Source organism: Physeter macrocephalus, chromosome 21 (assembly GCF_002837175.3).
Source record: "Physeter macrocephalus isolate SW-GA chromosome 21, ASM283717v5, whole genome shotgun sequence".
Lineage (NCBI taxonomy): Eukaryota > Metazoa > Chordata > Mammalia > Artiodactyla > Physeteridae > Physeter > Physeter macrocephalus.
In genome coordinates, this window is record NC_041234.1 from 23,065,217 (window position 1) to 23,080,265 (window position 15,049).

General features: G+C 53.6%; 1 protein-coding gene across 8 annotated transcripts in view; it reads right to left on the reverse strand.

The window, feature by feature from the left end:
* BCOR (BCL6 corepressor) overlaps positions 1 to 15,049 on the reverse strand; it is a 72,804-nt gene that overhangs the window by 47,530 nt on the left and 10,225 nt on the right. For 6 of the 8 annotated variants that reach the window (XR_003677821.2, XR_003677822.2, XR_003677820.2 and 3 more), the window contains 8 exons: positions 10,596 to 10,856; positions 9,902 to 10,246; positions 8,988 to 9,313; positions 8,403 to 8,657; positions 3,500 to 3,666; positions 2,146 to 2,291; positions 1,599 to 1,676; positions 1,245 to 1,401 (listed from right to left, as the gene is read on the reverse strand). Coding sequence is in view for 4 of the 8 variants with exons in the window: in XM_028482352.2 (XP_028338153.1) it covers positions 1,245 to 1,401; positions 1,599 to 1,676; positions 2,146 to 2,291; positions 3,500 to 3,666; positions 8,403 to 8,657; positions 8,988 to 9,313; positions 9,902 to 10,246; positions 10,596 to 10,856 (1,735 nt within the window). In the remaining 4 variants the exon portion in view is untranslated. The remainder of the gene's footprint in view (positions 1 to 1,244; positions 1,402 to 1,598; positions 1,677 to 2,145; positions 2,292 to 3,499; positions 3,667 to 8,402; positions 8,658 to 8,987; positions 9,314 to 9,901; positions 10,247 to 10,595; positions 10,857 to 15,049) is intronic. The other 2 variants (XM_028482354.2, XM_028482353.2) reach the window with 1 other exon arrangement.

The following is a 15,049-nucleotide window of genomic DNA, read 5'->3' on the forward strand; positions in this document are numbered from 1 at the left end:
GCGGTGGCTTCTCTTGTTGCGGAGCATGGGCTCTAGGCACGCGGGCTTCAGTAGCTGTGGCTCACGGGCTCTAGAGCGCAGGCTCAGTAGCTGTGGCGCGCGGGCTTAGTTGCTCCGCGGCACGTGGGATCTTCCCGGACCAGGGCTCGAACCCGTGTCCCCTGCACTGGCAGGCGGATTCTTAACCACTGCGCCACCAGGGAAGTCTGGAAGATCTACTTCTAGCGGGGGAACTCTGGACTCATGTGCATGTGTTAAGAGACCATCTAAGGCGGATCAGCCAACTTAGACAAAAGCAGGAGCAGGGCCCCTGAACGAGCCTCGTTGCAGGCCACCCCAGCGCTGCCTTGGCTCTGGCCACAACTCACGTCACCCCTCTCTCCAAGTAAGTGCATCCCGTTCTAGTCACTGGGGAAAGCCAGTCTGTATGCCAACCCAAGGGAGATGGCAAACACCTCTTTGATCTCTCCTCTCCTCCGGCCCTCACGGAGAGAGCGTGAGAAACGCTTGAGGTCACGTGGCTTTCCTTTCCTTTCCTACACCTCCAAAGCCGCCCCTCAATGCTTCCGGGAGTGAGGCTTTTTCGAGAAGGGAGGTGGCACAATCCTTCCTGGTACCCTGCCATGCTTTATGATCTCTATCCCGAATAGAATGTCACCACAAAGGCAGACACGTTCCCAGCCTCAGAGTCCAAGGAGGATGCTACTCCTTAAGCACCGGGGTCAACACACAGCAGAGCAAGGTCTCCTGATGTGTTCACTCCAAAGGGTTGGTCATGGGGCACAGTGGCCCGACCGTGGGGACAAGACTCGATCTAAGCAAATCTGAAGACACATAAGATCCCAGGTGCCACATATGGCTTTCTCTAATCTTATACGAGAAGAGGATACATCAGTATCGTCCCGTGGACCTCACGCGCCTTGGAAGGCCCCTACGGTAGCCGTTTGGGGAGGATCCCTTCCCCAAGAGTTTAGTGACTGAAACTGTGCAATTCCAGTCACTGACTCCTGTGTCCTTTGGGCTCTAGGGGTGTGTTCCAATGAGGGTAGTTTGCTGGGGAGCCCTCCCACCCCCCAAACTTTTCTGGAAAAGTTCTACTGCATTATGTGAGGTCGGTGGACACTTGGTGAGGAATTCACTCACCCCCCCACCCATCCACCCTCATCTGCTGAAGGGGATTTCTAACTCCTGCCACCCCATAGAGCAGCTGGGCTGGTTCTCAACCACACGCTGGCCACGCTCACCCCTGAGCGACGGACACCTGGACGTTATAACACGGCAAAAGGGGGCTTTCGGAGAACTCGAATTCAAAGAGGTCACCATAGGCCTCGTCGCTGTCATCCTGGTCCTCCGGTCCTGGGGGATTTGCTAAAACATCGTAACCACTTTCATCATCTGGTTCTAACCGGGGGGCAAACAAGAGAGAGGTCGGTAAGCTGGAGCAAGATTCCAGCTGTTCTCCAAAAAGGACCCTGGAAAAATTCTTTCCCAAGCAAGCCCTGCTCACAGCACCACCACCCCCGCAAGCCCTCGCCCACACCAGTCACGTTCTGTAACTCATGCAATCCCGCCCAACTGAAACGAACAAGGCTGCTCACCACACACAGAGCTGCCATAGAACTCCCAAGAGCCACTGGGGTCATAATCATCAGGAACCTGCAGGTCGTTTAAATAGTCTGAAGAGAGAGGGGGAGAGAGAGGGAGAGGGAGAGGGGGAGAGAGAGGGAGAGGGGGAGAGAGAGAGAGAAACAAGATAACGCCTGCTGGCAAGAGGCAAATGCTGCTGGAGTTCGGGAACATCTCACGCTGGGGCTGGTGTCACCTCCCGACAAGTCCCACTGCACACGCCTCCAGGTATCTGACTGAAACCTACCCACGCGTCAACCCGCCTTCCTGAGGGACTGCCCGCCTCACCGCCCCAGCCTGCCAAACAGAAGCTAGCCTGGCTAGCTAAGAGTTTTCCAGCCCTCCCTTGCAAAACTCAAAGTATGTATCTCTTCTTTGACAGACTAACGTCAGGCCACTTTTCCCAGTAAAGTGTCACTTAGGGTAAATGGGGGGTGGGGGTCGGGGGAACCCAGGTGAGAGCCTGTGAAGTCACCATCTAGATGCTTGAACAAGACCGTTTCTTGACCTCTTTCGTACCTGTTAAGAACTTCTCCAGAAGTTCGCTGTGGGTCATTTTCATGATGGTTCTACCTGAGTATGTAGCCAGGGTGGGGTCAGCACCATAGGAGAGGAGCAAGCGGACAATTTCGAGATGATCATTCTCGACAGCATCATGGAGAGGCCTAGGAGAGGTGCGGGGGATTACACCTGTGCACGCGACCGCTTGCTTCTAGCGACACGGCAAAATCAAGCGTGTGCGGCCAAGCCTCGTAGGTACGCTATTTCACCGAGGAGGTGAGTGTACGGTCACTGCCATTCCACCTAGGGAACTGAGGCACTGTGACTGGCCCATGGTCAAGCGACAAATTACTCTGTCATTTCGACACATAACCCTTTACAGGACAGGTGAAGGGACAATCTCAGGCCTAATTCTTAAATGCAAATCTCTCTTAACGCACGGCCCAAGGAGGAACTCAGGCCACGATGAAAACGTTTCCAATGAACTTAAATAGTGACAGACTGTAAGAAGATAACTTACGGCGGGGGGGTGGGGGTGGGGGGGCGGGGATATCCCAGCATCATGGAAGCCAATACGACAAGCAATTGTTATACCATTACAAACAACAACAAAAAGTGCACTTTGTAAAAGAAACTAGGGGCAAAGTGGAACCTCTCCTGAAACCGACTTGGAGATGAGTGATCAACCCTCTCGCCCAGAAGCAGTCGACAGGCAGGGCGAGTTCTCAGGAGGGTACAGGGTCCTCCTGCCCGTGTCTGCTGCGGTCAGGAACACTGTCCGCAGTCCCATCCAGAAAGAATGCTATTTGGAAACCATGAACCACCAAATACCTTTCGGTTTTGCTAACTTTATGACTGTCAGGAAAGCCCCAGTGCCCTGCCTCGTGGTAGCATCCCAGGCACAACCAGGAAGATGCTTGGGCTGACTCAGACCTGGGCCTCCGGCCAATAAACCGAGGTCAAGGACAGAGTGGGGGCCAGGCCCGGGGACGTGGGTGGACACGGCAGGTCCTATCAAGCCAGTCGCCATTGGACCTGTCTGTACTCCTGGAACTTTCAACTCACATATATTTTAAATATTGTGATTCAACAGACGCTGAGGAAGAGTCCAGGGTCTTAAAAGAGAACACCCCTGATTATTCATGCAGGCTCAACATTTGCAGGGACTTCTGTCCATAACAGCGTCACAAAGTTTTAAAGTTCTATGTAAATTTGCCAGAAAGAGCTGTCCGATTCCATCCTAGAGGACTCCGCCATCAGTGCGCTTACATGGCACTCACTCTCCATCTTTCCTTCTGGGGTTCCCCGCACACCCTGAGAACCGCTGCCTATGCCCCAGCAGGGCCAGGCCAAGAGCAAGACCGCCACTGACCTGGTTCCATCCTGGGCACTGCAGTTGACATCGGCGCCATATTCAAGGAGGTGTCGTACAATGTTGAGCCAACCCCTTGCACAAGCCTCGTGCAGGGCACAGTAACCCGCGTTGTCGCGGTGGTTCACATCACAAATCTTGTTCTCCAGGCAGTACAAGACCACTTCCTATGGGGAGAGGAGAGGAGATACCATCAGACCACCACACAGTGAACCTTGTTAAGGGTGACCTCTCCACAGCTTGGCGGTGCCCACTTTCAAAGGCATACATCCTTGGGTCCAAAAGCCCACTATGGCGCGGGCAGGCGGCAGGCATCTTGGTGGGGGGGCAAGAGTGCGTGCGAAGGGCTTGGAGATGCAGACAGTGTTGTCTAAGGCTCTGCTGCACCAGTGGCCTGGCCATGGGCAAGTTACCCTTGAACTTCTCCAAGCTTCCACAGGGCTGCTGAGAGGACGCATTCGGATAGCGATGAAAGCCCTCAGTCCAGGGGCCGACATGACCAGTACAGAGGTGTCACTGCTGCTAACATCTTAGATGACACATTGCCAAGTACAGACCATTCTCACTTGATGGGTCCGTTCAGTCGGTGGCAGGGGATGATAACACAAGTGTAGATAAAAGTATGGATGACCAATGCTTAAAGAGAGCTTAAATCAGCCGGAGAACATTCCCCAGCTTAGAGGAGGGACACCCAGGTCAGCTACATCCTCGCACCCCCTGTTAAGACCCCAAATCAGAACCTGGGCCTCAGATGCTCTTGTTTGCATGTTAAGTAGAGTTAAAGAGAAGCTCTCTCTCTCCATCCTCGAGGAATGACACAAAATGCTTCCAATAACCCCACCCTCTATTTTGCCGCACTCCACCCTCTCGGGGCAGAATCAGTCTAATATTTTCATATTTACCAAAGTTAATGGCAGGAACCTGATATACCACATGCTGCAACCTCCACATTTCAAGAATCAAACGTTCACCCTCCCCCCCCCACCGAAGGTGTTCTGTGTCAACACTGTGCATTAGAATCACTGTTATTAATCTTATTTCTTTGGCTTGTTAAAATATTAATATGAACCACTCCCAGTAAGCAGAGCAGTAACTTATTCAACGTTTTATTACCTTAAGAAAGTTTTCAAACACATCGAAAGCATTTGCCACCAGAAAACACAGTTTTACTGTTTATACTGGGTAAGTCATGCCCAGCAGAGAGCTGTCAGGTTCTGAGAGCTGGGAGTAGGCAGAGCTTGCATGTGGCCTAACACACGGTCTGCTGGGTAAGGGGGGGATGGGATGGGGTCAGAACAGGCCTCCTTGTGACATCTCTCAGGTAACTCATCTGTTAAACCTAAAACGGGGGTCATTCTAGCCGCCCATAAGTGCGAGGTGGGTTCTGTAAAACCTTTTATGCCCTTTGGAGGACACGCCAATCAAAGGTGACCACTCACTTGGGAGCGAACTAGACTGTTCCATTTGCTCACCACGTGAACGTAATGGGGTATGCTGGTAAACCTGGCCATCGGTGCCCTGTTACTTCAGGTCACTGCGGCAGCTCCCTTCCAAAACAAGAGGAGGAAGAGAAAAGGCACGCCCACGAATGCGTTTCTCCGTTTAGATCCCAACCTGCCAGAAAGCCCACAATCCTCCGGGCTCCCAGGCCACCTGCCCCGAGCCCTGGTATCCAGGATACCGCATGAAGCTGCTGCTCTTTTAGCAGGCCCTCACTAGCCAGATTTGAGTGGACGGCTGCAAGCTAATGAGTTGTGTGCCCCAGCCAGGGAGAGGCCCTGTCACGTGGCTCTGGGATCAGGTCTGAACGCCACCAACTGCTGTGCACAGATCAATTTACTCAACCCAGGGTTTATTTGCTGTGACAATCATGGCCTTCACCTGGAAACCTTCATCACTACTAGGGCCGATTCAAGGGTACCCAGAAATGAAAGGCCGTCCGAGCTGATGGGTAAGTCAACTCTCTTCTCCTGGAAGATGGCAGCAAAGGCAGCAGTAGCCCCATGGCCAGGTCAGACTTTTTGCCACGGGCTGTCCTAACTCAACCACGTTGATACCACTATTTACACGGTGCTTCTCATTTCCCCAGGTGAGGACGTCTTCTGTCATCCACAGGAACCCAGGAGATATCAGGAAAGGAAGGTAGTACTATCCTCATTCAACACTTGGGGAAACTGAGGCCCAGAGATATTAAACCCCAAGTTCAATTAACATGAAGTACTAGACCTATAACTCACGTCTTTGGTACCTGGTCAGCTGGGAAGATTCAAAAGGCCCAAGAGGGCCCCAGCTAGAGGGATGCAATCCAGCTGTGACGAGCATCCCACAGGCCTTCTCTGTTGGGGGTCAAGTGGGCTAACTACACTCTCCTAGCTGGGAGGGTGATGGCCTCTAAATGGATGGCAACCGTCGTCACCAACAGTTTCTCTAACTGAAAGGTGAAGAGGCCGGGCGAGTCTGTCTACGCAACACATTTCTTGGTTTATTTTCTCCGCTAAAAATAAACGGGAGTGTTTGAAGGGCAGCCCACCCGTTCCCAAGCAAAATCAAACTGCTTTTGTTGGACAACTCTCTGTTAAGCGGCTATAAGCCGAATGCCATTACCCTCAAAATGTAACCATAAAGGCCATAAACCCGACGTTGTTAATTAATTAAATGCCTCATTAACTTTTTAAAAAACATGATTTATTCAATTCATAGAAAATTTTCTATGCACAAGGTTTGAGGTCTTTGGCCACGCAAGTGATCTATTTAACACGGATCTGAAGCCAGAGTGTGTTTCTAAACTTCCAGAACCAGATTATCATGACATAAAGCTCAGACAGCTTTTTTACTGCACATGGTATCTTTGCTAAGCAGAAGAAAATAACCAAGAATGCTGAAGACAAAACTTCAGGAAAACCCTCCCAAAACCACACCCTTATCCGGTTAAGCAAACTGTCCTTCAATTTTAAAAGGTTTAAGTTGCCACATCTCCCAACTGGGCCATCATCCCAACATTTAAAATTCTGCCCAGAGAAATCCCAGATTCAAAGTTGACAGGGTTCATCTACTTGTCACAATGTTCAGCATCAAAACTGGTGATCTGTGTAATCTGCGTAGTGAAATTTACATTTTGAAGAAAAAAACAAATCCGACCATAGGCATTCCCAAGGCTTCCCGTGCAATCAAAGGCCAGGTAGCCTAAAAAAGTATGGATCAAGTGCCCCTTGGTCCAGGCCTCAGACCCACCAAACCAAAATGGAAACTGTCTTGGAGGACCAACGAGGGTCTTTTGAGGTCTCTGGTCCCCAAGGGAGACTGCTGGAAATGATGCCAAGTTCCCAGGTGGGGCTAGGAGCCCCGCCCTCCACGGTGGGTGCAGTAGCACCCCGCCCCCCCATCTCCAGCATTTGCTGGAAGTGGGAGTCTATTTTCTCAACCCTAACCCAAAAGTTGGGGTTGGGGGGCTCCCCCCCCACCTCCAGCGTTTGCTGGAAGCAAGGAGTCTATCTTCTCAACCACGGGGGGTCTAGCTCAGCACTATGTGCAACATCTGCTCTGTCCTCCTAGGCGCTGCTGCTCTCAGCTCTTGGGAAACCAACCGGGTACTCCTTGGACTTCACCTGCAAGTAACTGCGCTAACTACCAGAAAGTGCTCTCTAGCTAATGGAGAGGTCTCCAAGAGACGTGTAGATATAAACAACAGCACATTCAACCAACAACAGAAAAAACCACCCCCAAACTAAGCATAGCCCTAGCGCTTCCAACTTCCCACCCAGTCATGCCTTAGGGCACACCTCAAAGAGCTCACGGCACTATGTGGTGGTGGGGGGAGCGGGGGGGACGGGAGACGGGGGACAGGGGCACAGAGCTGGCTGAGGGTGTGGGCGCCAGGGCTCCGGGCCAGCCTGGGTCCTGCCACCCCAGTGCTCGTCCACACCTCCACGCTCAGCCTGCTGAGCCGCATTGTACTGTCACCATTCAACTCCCAGAGGGCTGATGCCAGCACAAAAAAATGGCTTTGCCCTGTGGGCTATTACATCACAATTTCTACTGACAAGTATGGTGACGGAACTGCACAGGGCAGAGGGCAATTCCAACGTGAGCCGGTCGTGGTGGGGAGTGCTGGGCTGTGGAGCACTGCTGGATTGCTACCCGTACGGGTAACTAGCTAACCCCTCTGAGGCTCAGTTTCCTCATCCGAGAGTGGGCTAGTACTCGTTACTCCCACATGAAGATGTTAAAAGGGTGAAAGGAGTTACTACAGATCACACGGGCTTAGAAAGATATCAGCTATCTTTCTGTCTATGTTGCTCTAGCAATAGAGGCTATCACTGTCATCAGCCGTGCTGGGTTGGGATACAGCGGTGTGGACAGGGAGTTTTGCGCAAGGCTCAACCCCCGCTCCCCACCCATCAGCCCTCGGCTCCTGTGCCCCATTCCCACCCCTACCCTGCACAGACACTTCCCACCTGCTACCCCACAGGGGCATCACTCTGCCCCAAACAGCACAAGTAACCCAAAATAGAGCTAATAACTACTCTCCCTCTTGCTATTCAGAAGTCAAAAGGGCTCATTAAAATTCCCCTAGTCGCCAAGCCCTGGGTCAGGTCAGATTTTATATCAGAGATAAGTGAGCCGGACTGGCCGAAGCAGCCTACCTGCCTGAATGTGAACGGAACATCAGAGAGCCCTGCCTTTCTTTTCACACCACGACTGAACAAGCCACCAAAGAGCCGGCAGTGTGAGCGGGGCCAACGCAAACACCCTGCTGGAACACCCCCAGCCCAGCCCGCCCGCCACGTGGAGGGGGCTGGGCTCTGAGACCCGCCCCCCCACCCCATCCCCAGCCAGTGTGTCCCCCACCCAAGGAGCAGCAGCCGGTGGATCCTGAATCCGGGGCACCCACAAGGATGCTCACCTCGTAGCCAAGCCGGGCGGCCCGCTGTAGGAGGGTCTCGCCCGCGTTCTTATTGACAATAAGTCTCCGCGCTTCCGGTGGCATTGGGCGGGACTGGGTGGTCTCTGGAGGGGAGCTTGAGCATGGCAGCTGCGAGGCCTGGGAAGCCGGTAGCAATTGCTGCAAACGGTCCAAGGGCTTCTGGTCCTGCTTGGCCGGCGAAAGATCATAGTCGGAACTGGGCTCAGGCCGCTTTCGAAATCTCCGGACGGTCACCTATCACGAAACCAGGCATCGCACACATTTCAGGCTGTCCTTCCACCACAAGTCTGGTTCCCCTCCTCCCTGAGTTACAAACCTGAGTGGAGGAAAGCACTTTTCCTCCTCTCTGTCTGGGGGAGGCAGGGTGGGAGGAAGGGGTTGCATTTTTACTAGCTGGAAACTTCACCACCACCCAGGAGACAGGTCCCCTAGGAAGGGGCAGTGACGTTTTGAGGGGAGGGGTTCGGGAAAAGGAAAGCTTTGTCCCTAGAAGCAGAGAAGTAGGCAGGCGGGATGTGCTCGCACAGGCCCGGTGGGCGGGGGAGAGCCAGGGGCAAGAGGTACCTTGCCATCGGCATTCTCCACGTAGTAGTCCCCTGGCAGCGGCAAGCCCCGCCTGGGCTCCTGAGGGATCAAATGCTTGGTTTTGCACAGTCGCTTCCCGGATGGTTTCTCGCTGTTGTCGGTGTATTTCTGCAGCAGGGACGTAGCCTGGCAATCCTCTTCTTCGTCCGTGCACAGCACATCTGTCTTCTGGCTTTCTTTAAATCTTTGATGTTTGGTAGGCAGCCTTGAGGCTGGCGTGCAGCTTGGCTGAGTCTGCTTTTTGCCGCTTGCATTGGTGGATGAAAGGCCCTTCATGGGCGGAGAGCCGGAGAACACAGGCAAGGCTGAATCCACAGGGGGGGGAGGGCGGGAGGCAGGGGGAGAAGAAGCGGGCGTTACACAGTTGTAGCCGGTGAGGAAAGAAAAACCCATTGTTAGCACTGATCATTGGAGTGGCTTCAGTTTTTAAAGATATACCAATTATGTTTTCAAAGCATTAATATTTTAATTATCCCACATTCAACCGGCAAATAGGTTAACCCACGAAACGCCAAATGGCAAGTTGCTTCAAAGGGCCGCAAGAGAGGGCAGAAGCCAGCCCTTCCTGCGCTCCCGTCCCCACCAGTGGGGGGCCTGGGTGCTCGGGACAGGGCGACTGGGGACAGCGTGAGGCTGGAATGAGGGCGCTGACAAGCGCCCGGGGTCACCCAAGACTTCCCTTCCTGCCCAGCCGTGGGAGCAAATCGAGCTCCCGCCTCGCTGTACATTCCATAAGGAAGTGTGCAGGCTGAAAGGACCTCGTGAAGAAAACTCCCCGCTCGCCACACGTTACTCTTGTCAACTTGGATGGTGCTCAGGTCCCCCCTCCAGGGCCGTTTCCCACAGAGGGCGGGTGATCCACCCTCCAGGATCGCCCCCCGCCCCGTGCGTACCTTGTTCATTGTCACTGCATTTAAGGGACTCCTCCAACCAGCTTCTGTTGCTTTTGGCCTCTGCCCTTTTCCTGCCAGGTTTCTCTTCGGAGATGCTATTGCCCTGGGGGGTGACCGCAGGCTGAACCGCCTGGGTCACTTCCTTCCTGCCCTGCCGGCCAGGTTTGCTCTCTGCTGCCGACACCTGCTGCTCCCACCGTTCTCTAAGGTGCAGCAAGTGGCGTTGCTTTTTGGGATGGAGCCCTGTTAATTCAATGCACACCTTCAGGTTGGTCAGCTCACTATAATGTGGGTCTTCTAAGTGGTTAGAGGAACTGTTTGTCATTTCCCTCTCAGGCCAGTCATCTAATGGAGAAATAACTACAAATTAATGAAGAAGCCCCCCCGGGGGGGGGGGGAACAAACTGTCTTACACATCACTAATAGGGGTGGGGGAGGGGAGGGGTGTGGTCACTGTGTTGGCTGGAACTTGTCACCAAGTCTCGGGCGGGCGGGGGCCTATTTGCCTTTGGCCATCTTTGGGCTCCAGCCCCAGCACCTGGCTTTGGGGAGTGGGGTGGGGTGGGGTGGAGGGTGGGGGTGGGGAGGTGTGAGTGGCTCCCCCCAGGGCTCCAGGGTGGGACTGGAACTTTCCACTGCTCCGCTCCAGGAATCCGCTGGGCGCCCTGCGGGCCCGAAGCCAAACCGAGCTCACCTTTGGAGACCCGTCTCCGCTTGGCTTTCAGCAGAGGGTCCTCCGGGAGCTCTTCCACGGTGGTCTCAGTGTGGTTGCTGTCGCCAGAGACCTTGCGCTTTCTGTCCAGCCGGAGGGTGGGGCTGCATGGCGCATCCGGGGCTGCCTGGTCGGCGGGGGGCTCGCTGGCGGGCTGCGTGTCCATGAAGTACTTCTCCCCGGGAAGATCTTTGTCCTCTGGGGCTTCGAAAGGGTCATGTTTGCTTCCAGCACTATACTCGCCTAGGGGAGGGGAGACAACCCAGAAAGGACGGAACAAAGGTTACCAGGAGCAGGCAGGACCCCCATGCCCAAGGCAATCTGCTACCAACAGACCCTCCCCTTTGGAGACCAGGGGACTCACACGCTGGAAGCACAAAACCCTCAGAAAGACAACGTCCCAAAGGAAGGGCAGCTGAAGACAACCAGCAAAGAAGGCAGAAAATGAGGCGTGTAGCCCACTCACAATTTCCCTTCTTCCTTTCCATAGCTGGAGCAGGAGAAGAGTCAAAGTGAGGCGTCTAGATCATCCTTCTATAGGCACATGAGATAACTCCCTAACTGCCTTCTCCAAGGTGGTTTACTTTAATGGCACTCAGGTCCCCTTCTAGGGTCCTTTTCAACTGTGGGTGAGTGACCTCACAGTAAGATCCAACCAATCCAGGGCAGAGCTACAAATTACTATGGAAACAGTTGCTGAGGTCATTATTTTGTAATAAACAAAAAAGGCTGATGTCATAAAGAGACCAAATATCCCCCAAATGTCATCTACACAGAGATAGCACCAATGTTCACTTGGGTCAGCAGGGGCGAGGGTGAAGAAAGAGGGTAGGGAAAGAATGGTGGGAGGCTGGGAAGCTGGGAGACCAAGGGAAGAGGAGCCTGGCAAAGATAAAGGAAAGGCTTCCCGGTGCACACACAAGGGTCAAGGGCAATTTCAAAGAACTCAACCAGATTGCTACAAGTCCGTCTGTCCTCTTTCCACACCCGTGGGGGGAAAAGCATTTCACTGCCACCAAGGGGCTGCTCCTATTTCCTGTCTAGGAAGAAGGCCCTCAGTGACACTAGGCACACCCACGGGGACAACAGTCACCCCACCTGGCACTTCTCCACGCCTTCCTTCCCAGGTAAGGACATTCCAAAGACAAGACTCCAACCCCCTTCATGGGGGGCGGGCAGCGTGCTAAACTTCTCACACCCCAGCTCCGCTTGTGTTGCTTCCGCCCCCTCTGCTCAACCTAGCATCCACTTGGGGCTTTTCCTCCAATCACCCCAGCTTTACATCACTCCTCACTTTTGCTCTAGCCAAAGAAACAGTTCAACTGCTTTGCTGGTCACATTTTTTCTAACACACAAATAATTCCATAATGATCACTGTGATGTTAAAGAGTTCCCCTAAGATGACCCTGTCCATCACCGGCCAGGAGTGGGGGTGGGTGTATGAGTTTGGTATTTTGTTAACACCTGAGCTAATGCTGCTCCCATTCCTCTTCCTCTCCCTAGACCACTTCAAGTATCACTCCCACTTCTGCCCGGCCGGCTGGTCCCCTGATCAGCCTCTCTTGGGGGCATTCCCAGCATTTAATGGCAGTCAGTTGTGGGGATGAACTTCACCCTGGCCTTGGCTAGCCTGACCTGTGTTCTCAATGGTGGAACCCACTTACCTTTTCTCCAAGGGTATCCCAAGGTGGGACAGATCCCCATCTACTCTTGCCGGAATGGTGGAATCACCCCAACTGCAAGGGTCTCCTGTCATGGCAGCAAGAGAAACCCCAAACTCCTGGCCTGTGCTTACGGATGATGCAGCCCAGGCTACCGCAGGCCCGGTGAAGAGGGCGCGCTGCAACTCTCACTCCGGCTGCCCTGTGACCCCCTTAAACACTCGGGCAGGAATGGCGCCGCTTTACAACTCGGCCCCCTTCACTGGTAAAGTGGGAATGTTACTGCTAGCCTCCTCCCAGGTGTGGGCTTCATGATCACGGGCCGGGCTCATCACAGAGAAAGGCTGGAAAAATCCCTTTAACCAAAAGATGCCAAGACTTTCGGACCAGCCTGAATTTCAGGCCTGAAATGTATGAAGTTTTAAGAGGTGAGCCCTCCTGGTTACACCATTGGACTTCTCTGGTCCAATCAGCCTTCCCTAAAAGTTCCGTGGGAGGGGGTCCATGGAGGAATGCAAGGGCTACCTTAAGAACCCCCATGTCCAATTTTAAACTTCCTTTTTCCAAACTAGGTCCATCCACCCTTCCCCCAGCCCCGGAGCCTTTTAGGGCAAAGATCTCAATTCCCCTCAGCTAAGGCCCCCCAAGACCTTACGCTACTGTGACCTTACCCAGGCCAGTAATAACTCTGAAGGACACCCACCCAGACTGCCCAAGATACCCATGGCCACCAGCTATGGGGGAGAGGCTCCGTGTCACTTGGAGCTTCTCAATGACTGTTCTAACCACGAGCCACAGGAGGATTACCCTTGAGGGCAAAGGAGATGGGGAGATAAATAGATACACGGGGATCCTAACCATCAGGCTTTGCCATCATTGCTACTTTTGGCCGTTCTAAAAGCAGGAAGCCATGTGCCCTTGGTCACCCAGTCTAAGCAAGATGTGAACGTGGCTGTATTGTTTGAGGTTTAACGCTTGCTCCCTGCAGCATGGTCATATGACTCACAGCACATATATCCCATAATTCATTATGGTTGTGCCATAGCATCACCTCACAGAAGCATCACCATAGCAACATTTACAAGTCACCGTGGCAACAAAGCATCCTCACCACTGTTGAGCCATGCCCAGTGAGGCCTAAACAAGGTGAGAGGGTTCCGAGTTGTTGGAAGGCTCCCCAGGATTAAAATCCCCTTCTCTGTAGCTTAACTATAGCACCTCCAGTAAGGGCTAACGTTGTTAAAACTTACACCCTCTACAGAAGGAGTGCAGGGGATCTCTGTTCCAAAGTAGTTTACAAACGTGCAGGTGCTCAGCTGGAAGAGAAGTTCCCTGAGCAAAGAAGTTTCATGAAGCCCCTTGACGGAGGCTTCCTCCAGCTCCTGGCCAGGCATTGCCACTGAGCAGGTCCTAGGTCTGTCCCAGCCAAGTGGTTGGCAAGGGAGATGGTTACTCCCAAGTTTGAGAAGGAAGGGACCAATGACTCCTTGCCCCGCCCCATCTTCAAATGCCACTGAGGGTTCCTAGTAATGAACTTCCAAGTCTGAGGAACCTCCAAACTCATTTGGTGAACTTCCAAAATAAAAATTTAACTCAGCCACCCATGTGATCATAAAGAATAAATGAATATCTCGGCCACTGTGTTTTCAAGTTAATTCATTTTTTAAACAAGCCCCTAGCAACAAGATGCACCCGCACCGGGACAACCAGGGCCGTGCAAACAGCACCCACCATCTTAGAAGCTCCCGGTCCCTCCAGGGGTAGGGGCTGCCTCAGAAGGGGGAAGGCATCTTGAAGGCGTCCTGGACCCTCTTTGTGACCCCTGCCCGCCCCAAATCACCGCCCCAGCTCCCACGTGCTCACAGCTCAGCTCTCGGCCACACCGACACCCGTGAGAAGGACCTGAGCCCATATCAGCTCAAGACATGATGGCCCAAGAACAAGAAGGCCCATTAATTTCCAGCTGAATGGAATGAACACCTGCTGTGCCTTGGATGAGGAGGCGGCAGTAAGAACAATGGCTCCTTTAGGTGACCTTTCTTGACCAACTATTTACAAACCACACGTCTCTACAAGACAGAGGGTGGACGGTGAACCCACCTCCGTTGCCCCAATCTTTCAAACGGAGCCCCTCACCTTCCCCAACCCTTCTCCTGCCCTCCCATGGTGGCGATTCATGGCTCACTGGGCCATGTCCCGGGTGCTCCAGGAAGAGACCCGTCGGTCGGTCTGAGATTGGAGGCAGGCAGTGGGGGGAGGGGGCTTCCGGAATCATCTGGGGCTCAGGCCCTGCTCCCCATCAGCCACACCGAGTTCTTGTCTCCACGCTCAGCAGGAAAGACTGGGAAGGACACACACAAACTTCTCTGGGAAGAAGGGCAGGGTGAGGCCATTGAGACATAAAGGGCAGCGGGCACCCCGGGTTTGGCCATGTTGCTGGAAAAAAGGGCAAGAAGACTCGAGGCCGGTTAACTTCCCGCTCCCTTCCTCCAGCCTCCCTCACCATCCACCCAGAAGAGGCAGATCCCCTCCTCAGAAAAGTGCATCCCCGTGAACTTGGCCCTGCCCACTTTTATCAGATCTCTCTGAGAAACTTCCCCAAGAGCTGAGTTATGAGGCCACTCAGGAGGGTAAGGCTTTCTCGCTGCTTTACTCCAGGGTGGCCTGGACCCTCCAGTTTTCATTCCAATCCCGAGGGGGAGGAGCTCGGAATCGTCTACTCCAGGTACATCAAGAGCCCCATCACTCGGGTAAGGCTGCCACTGACTAGCCACA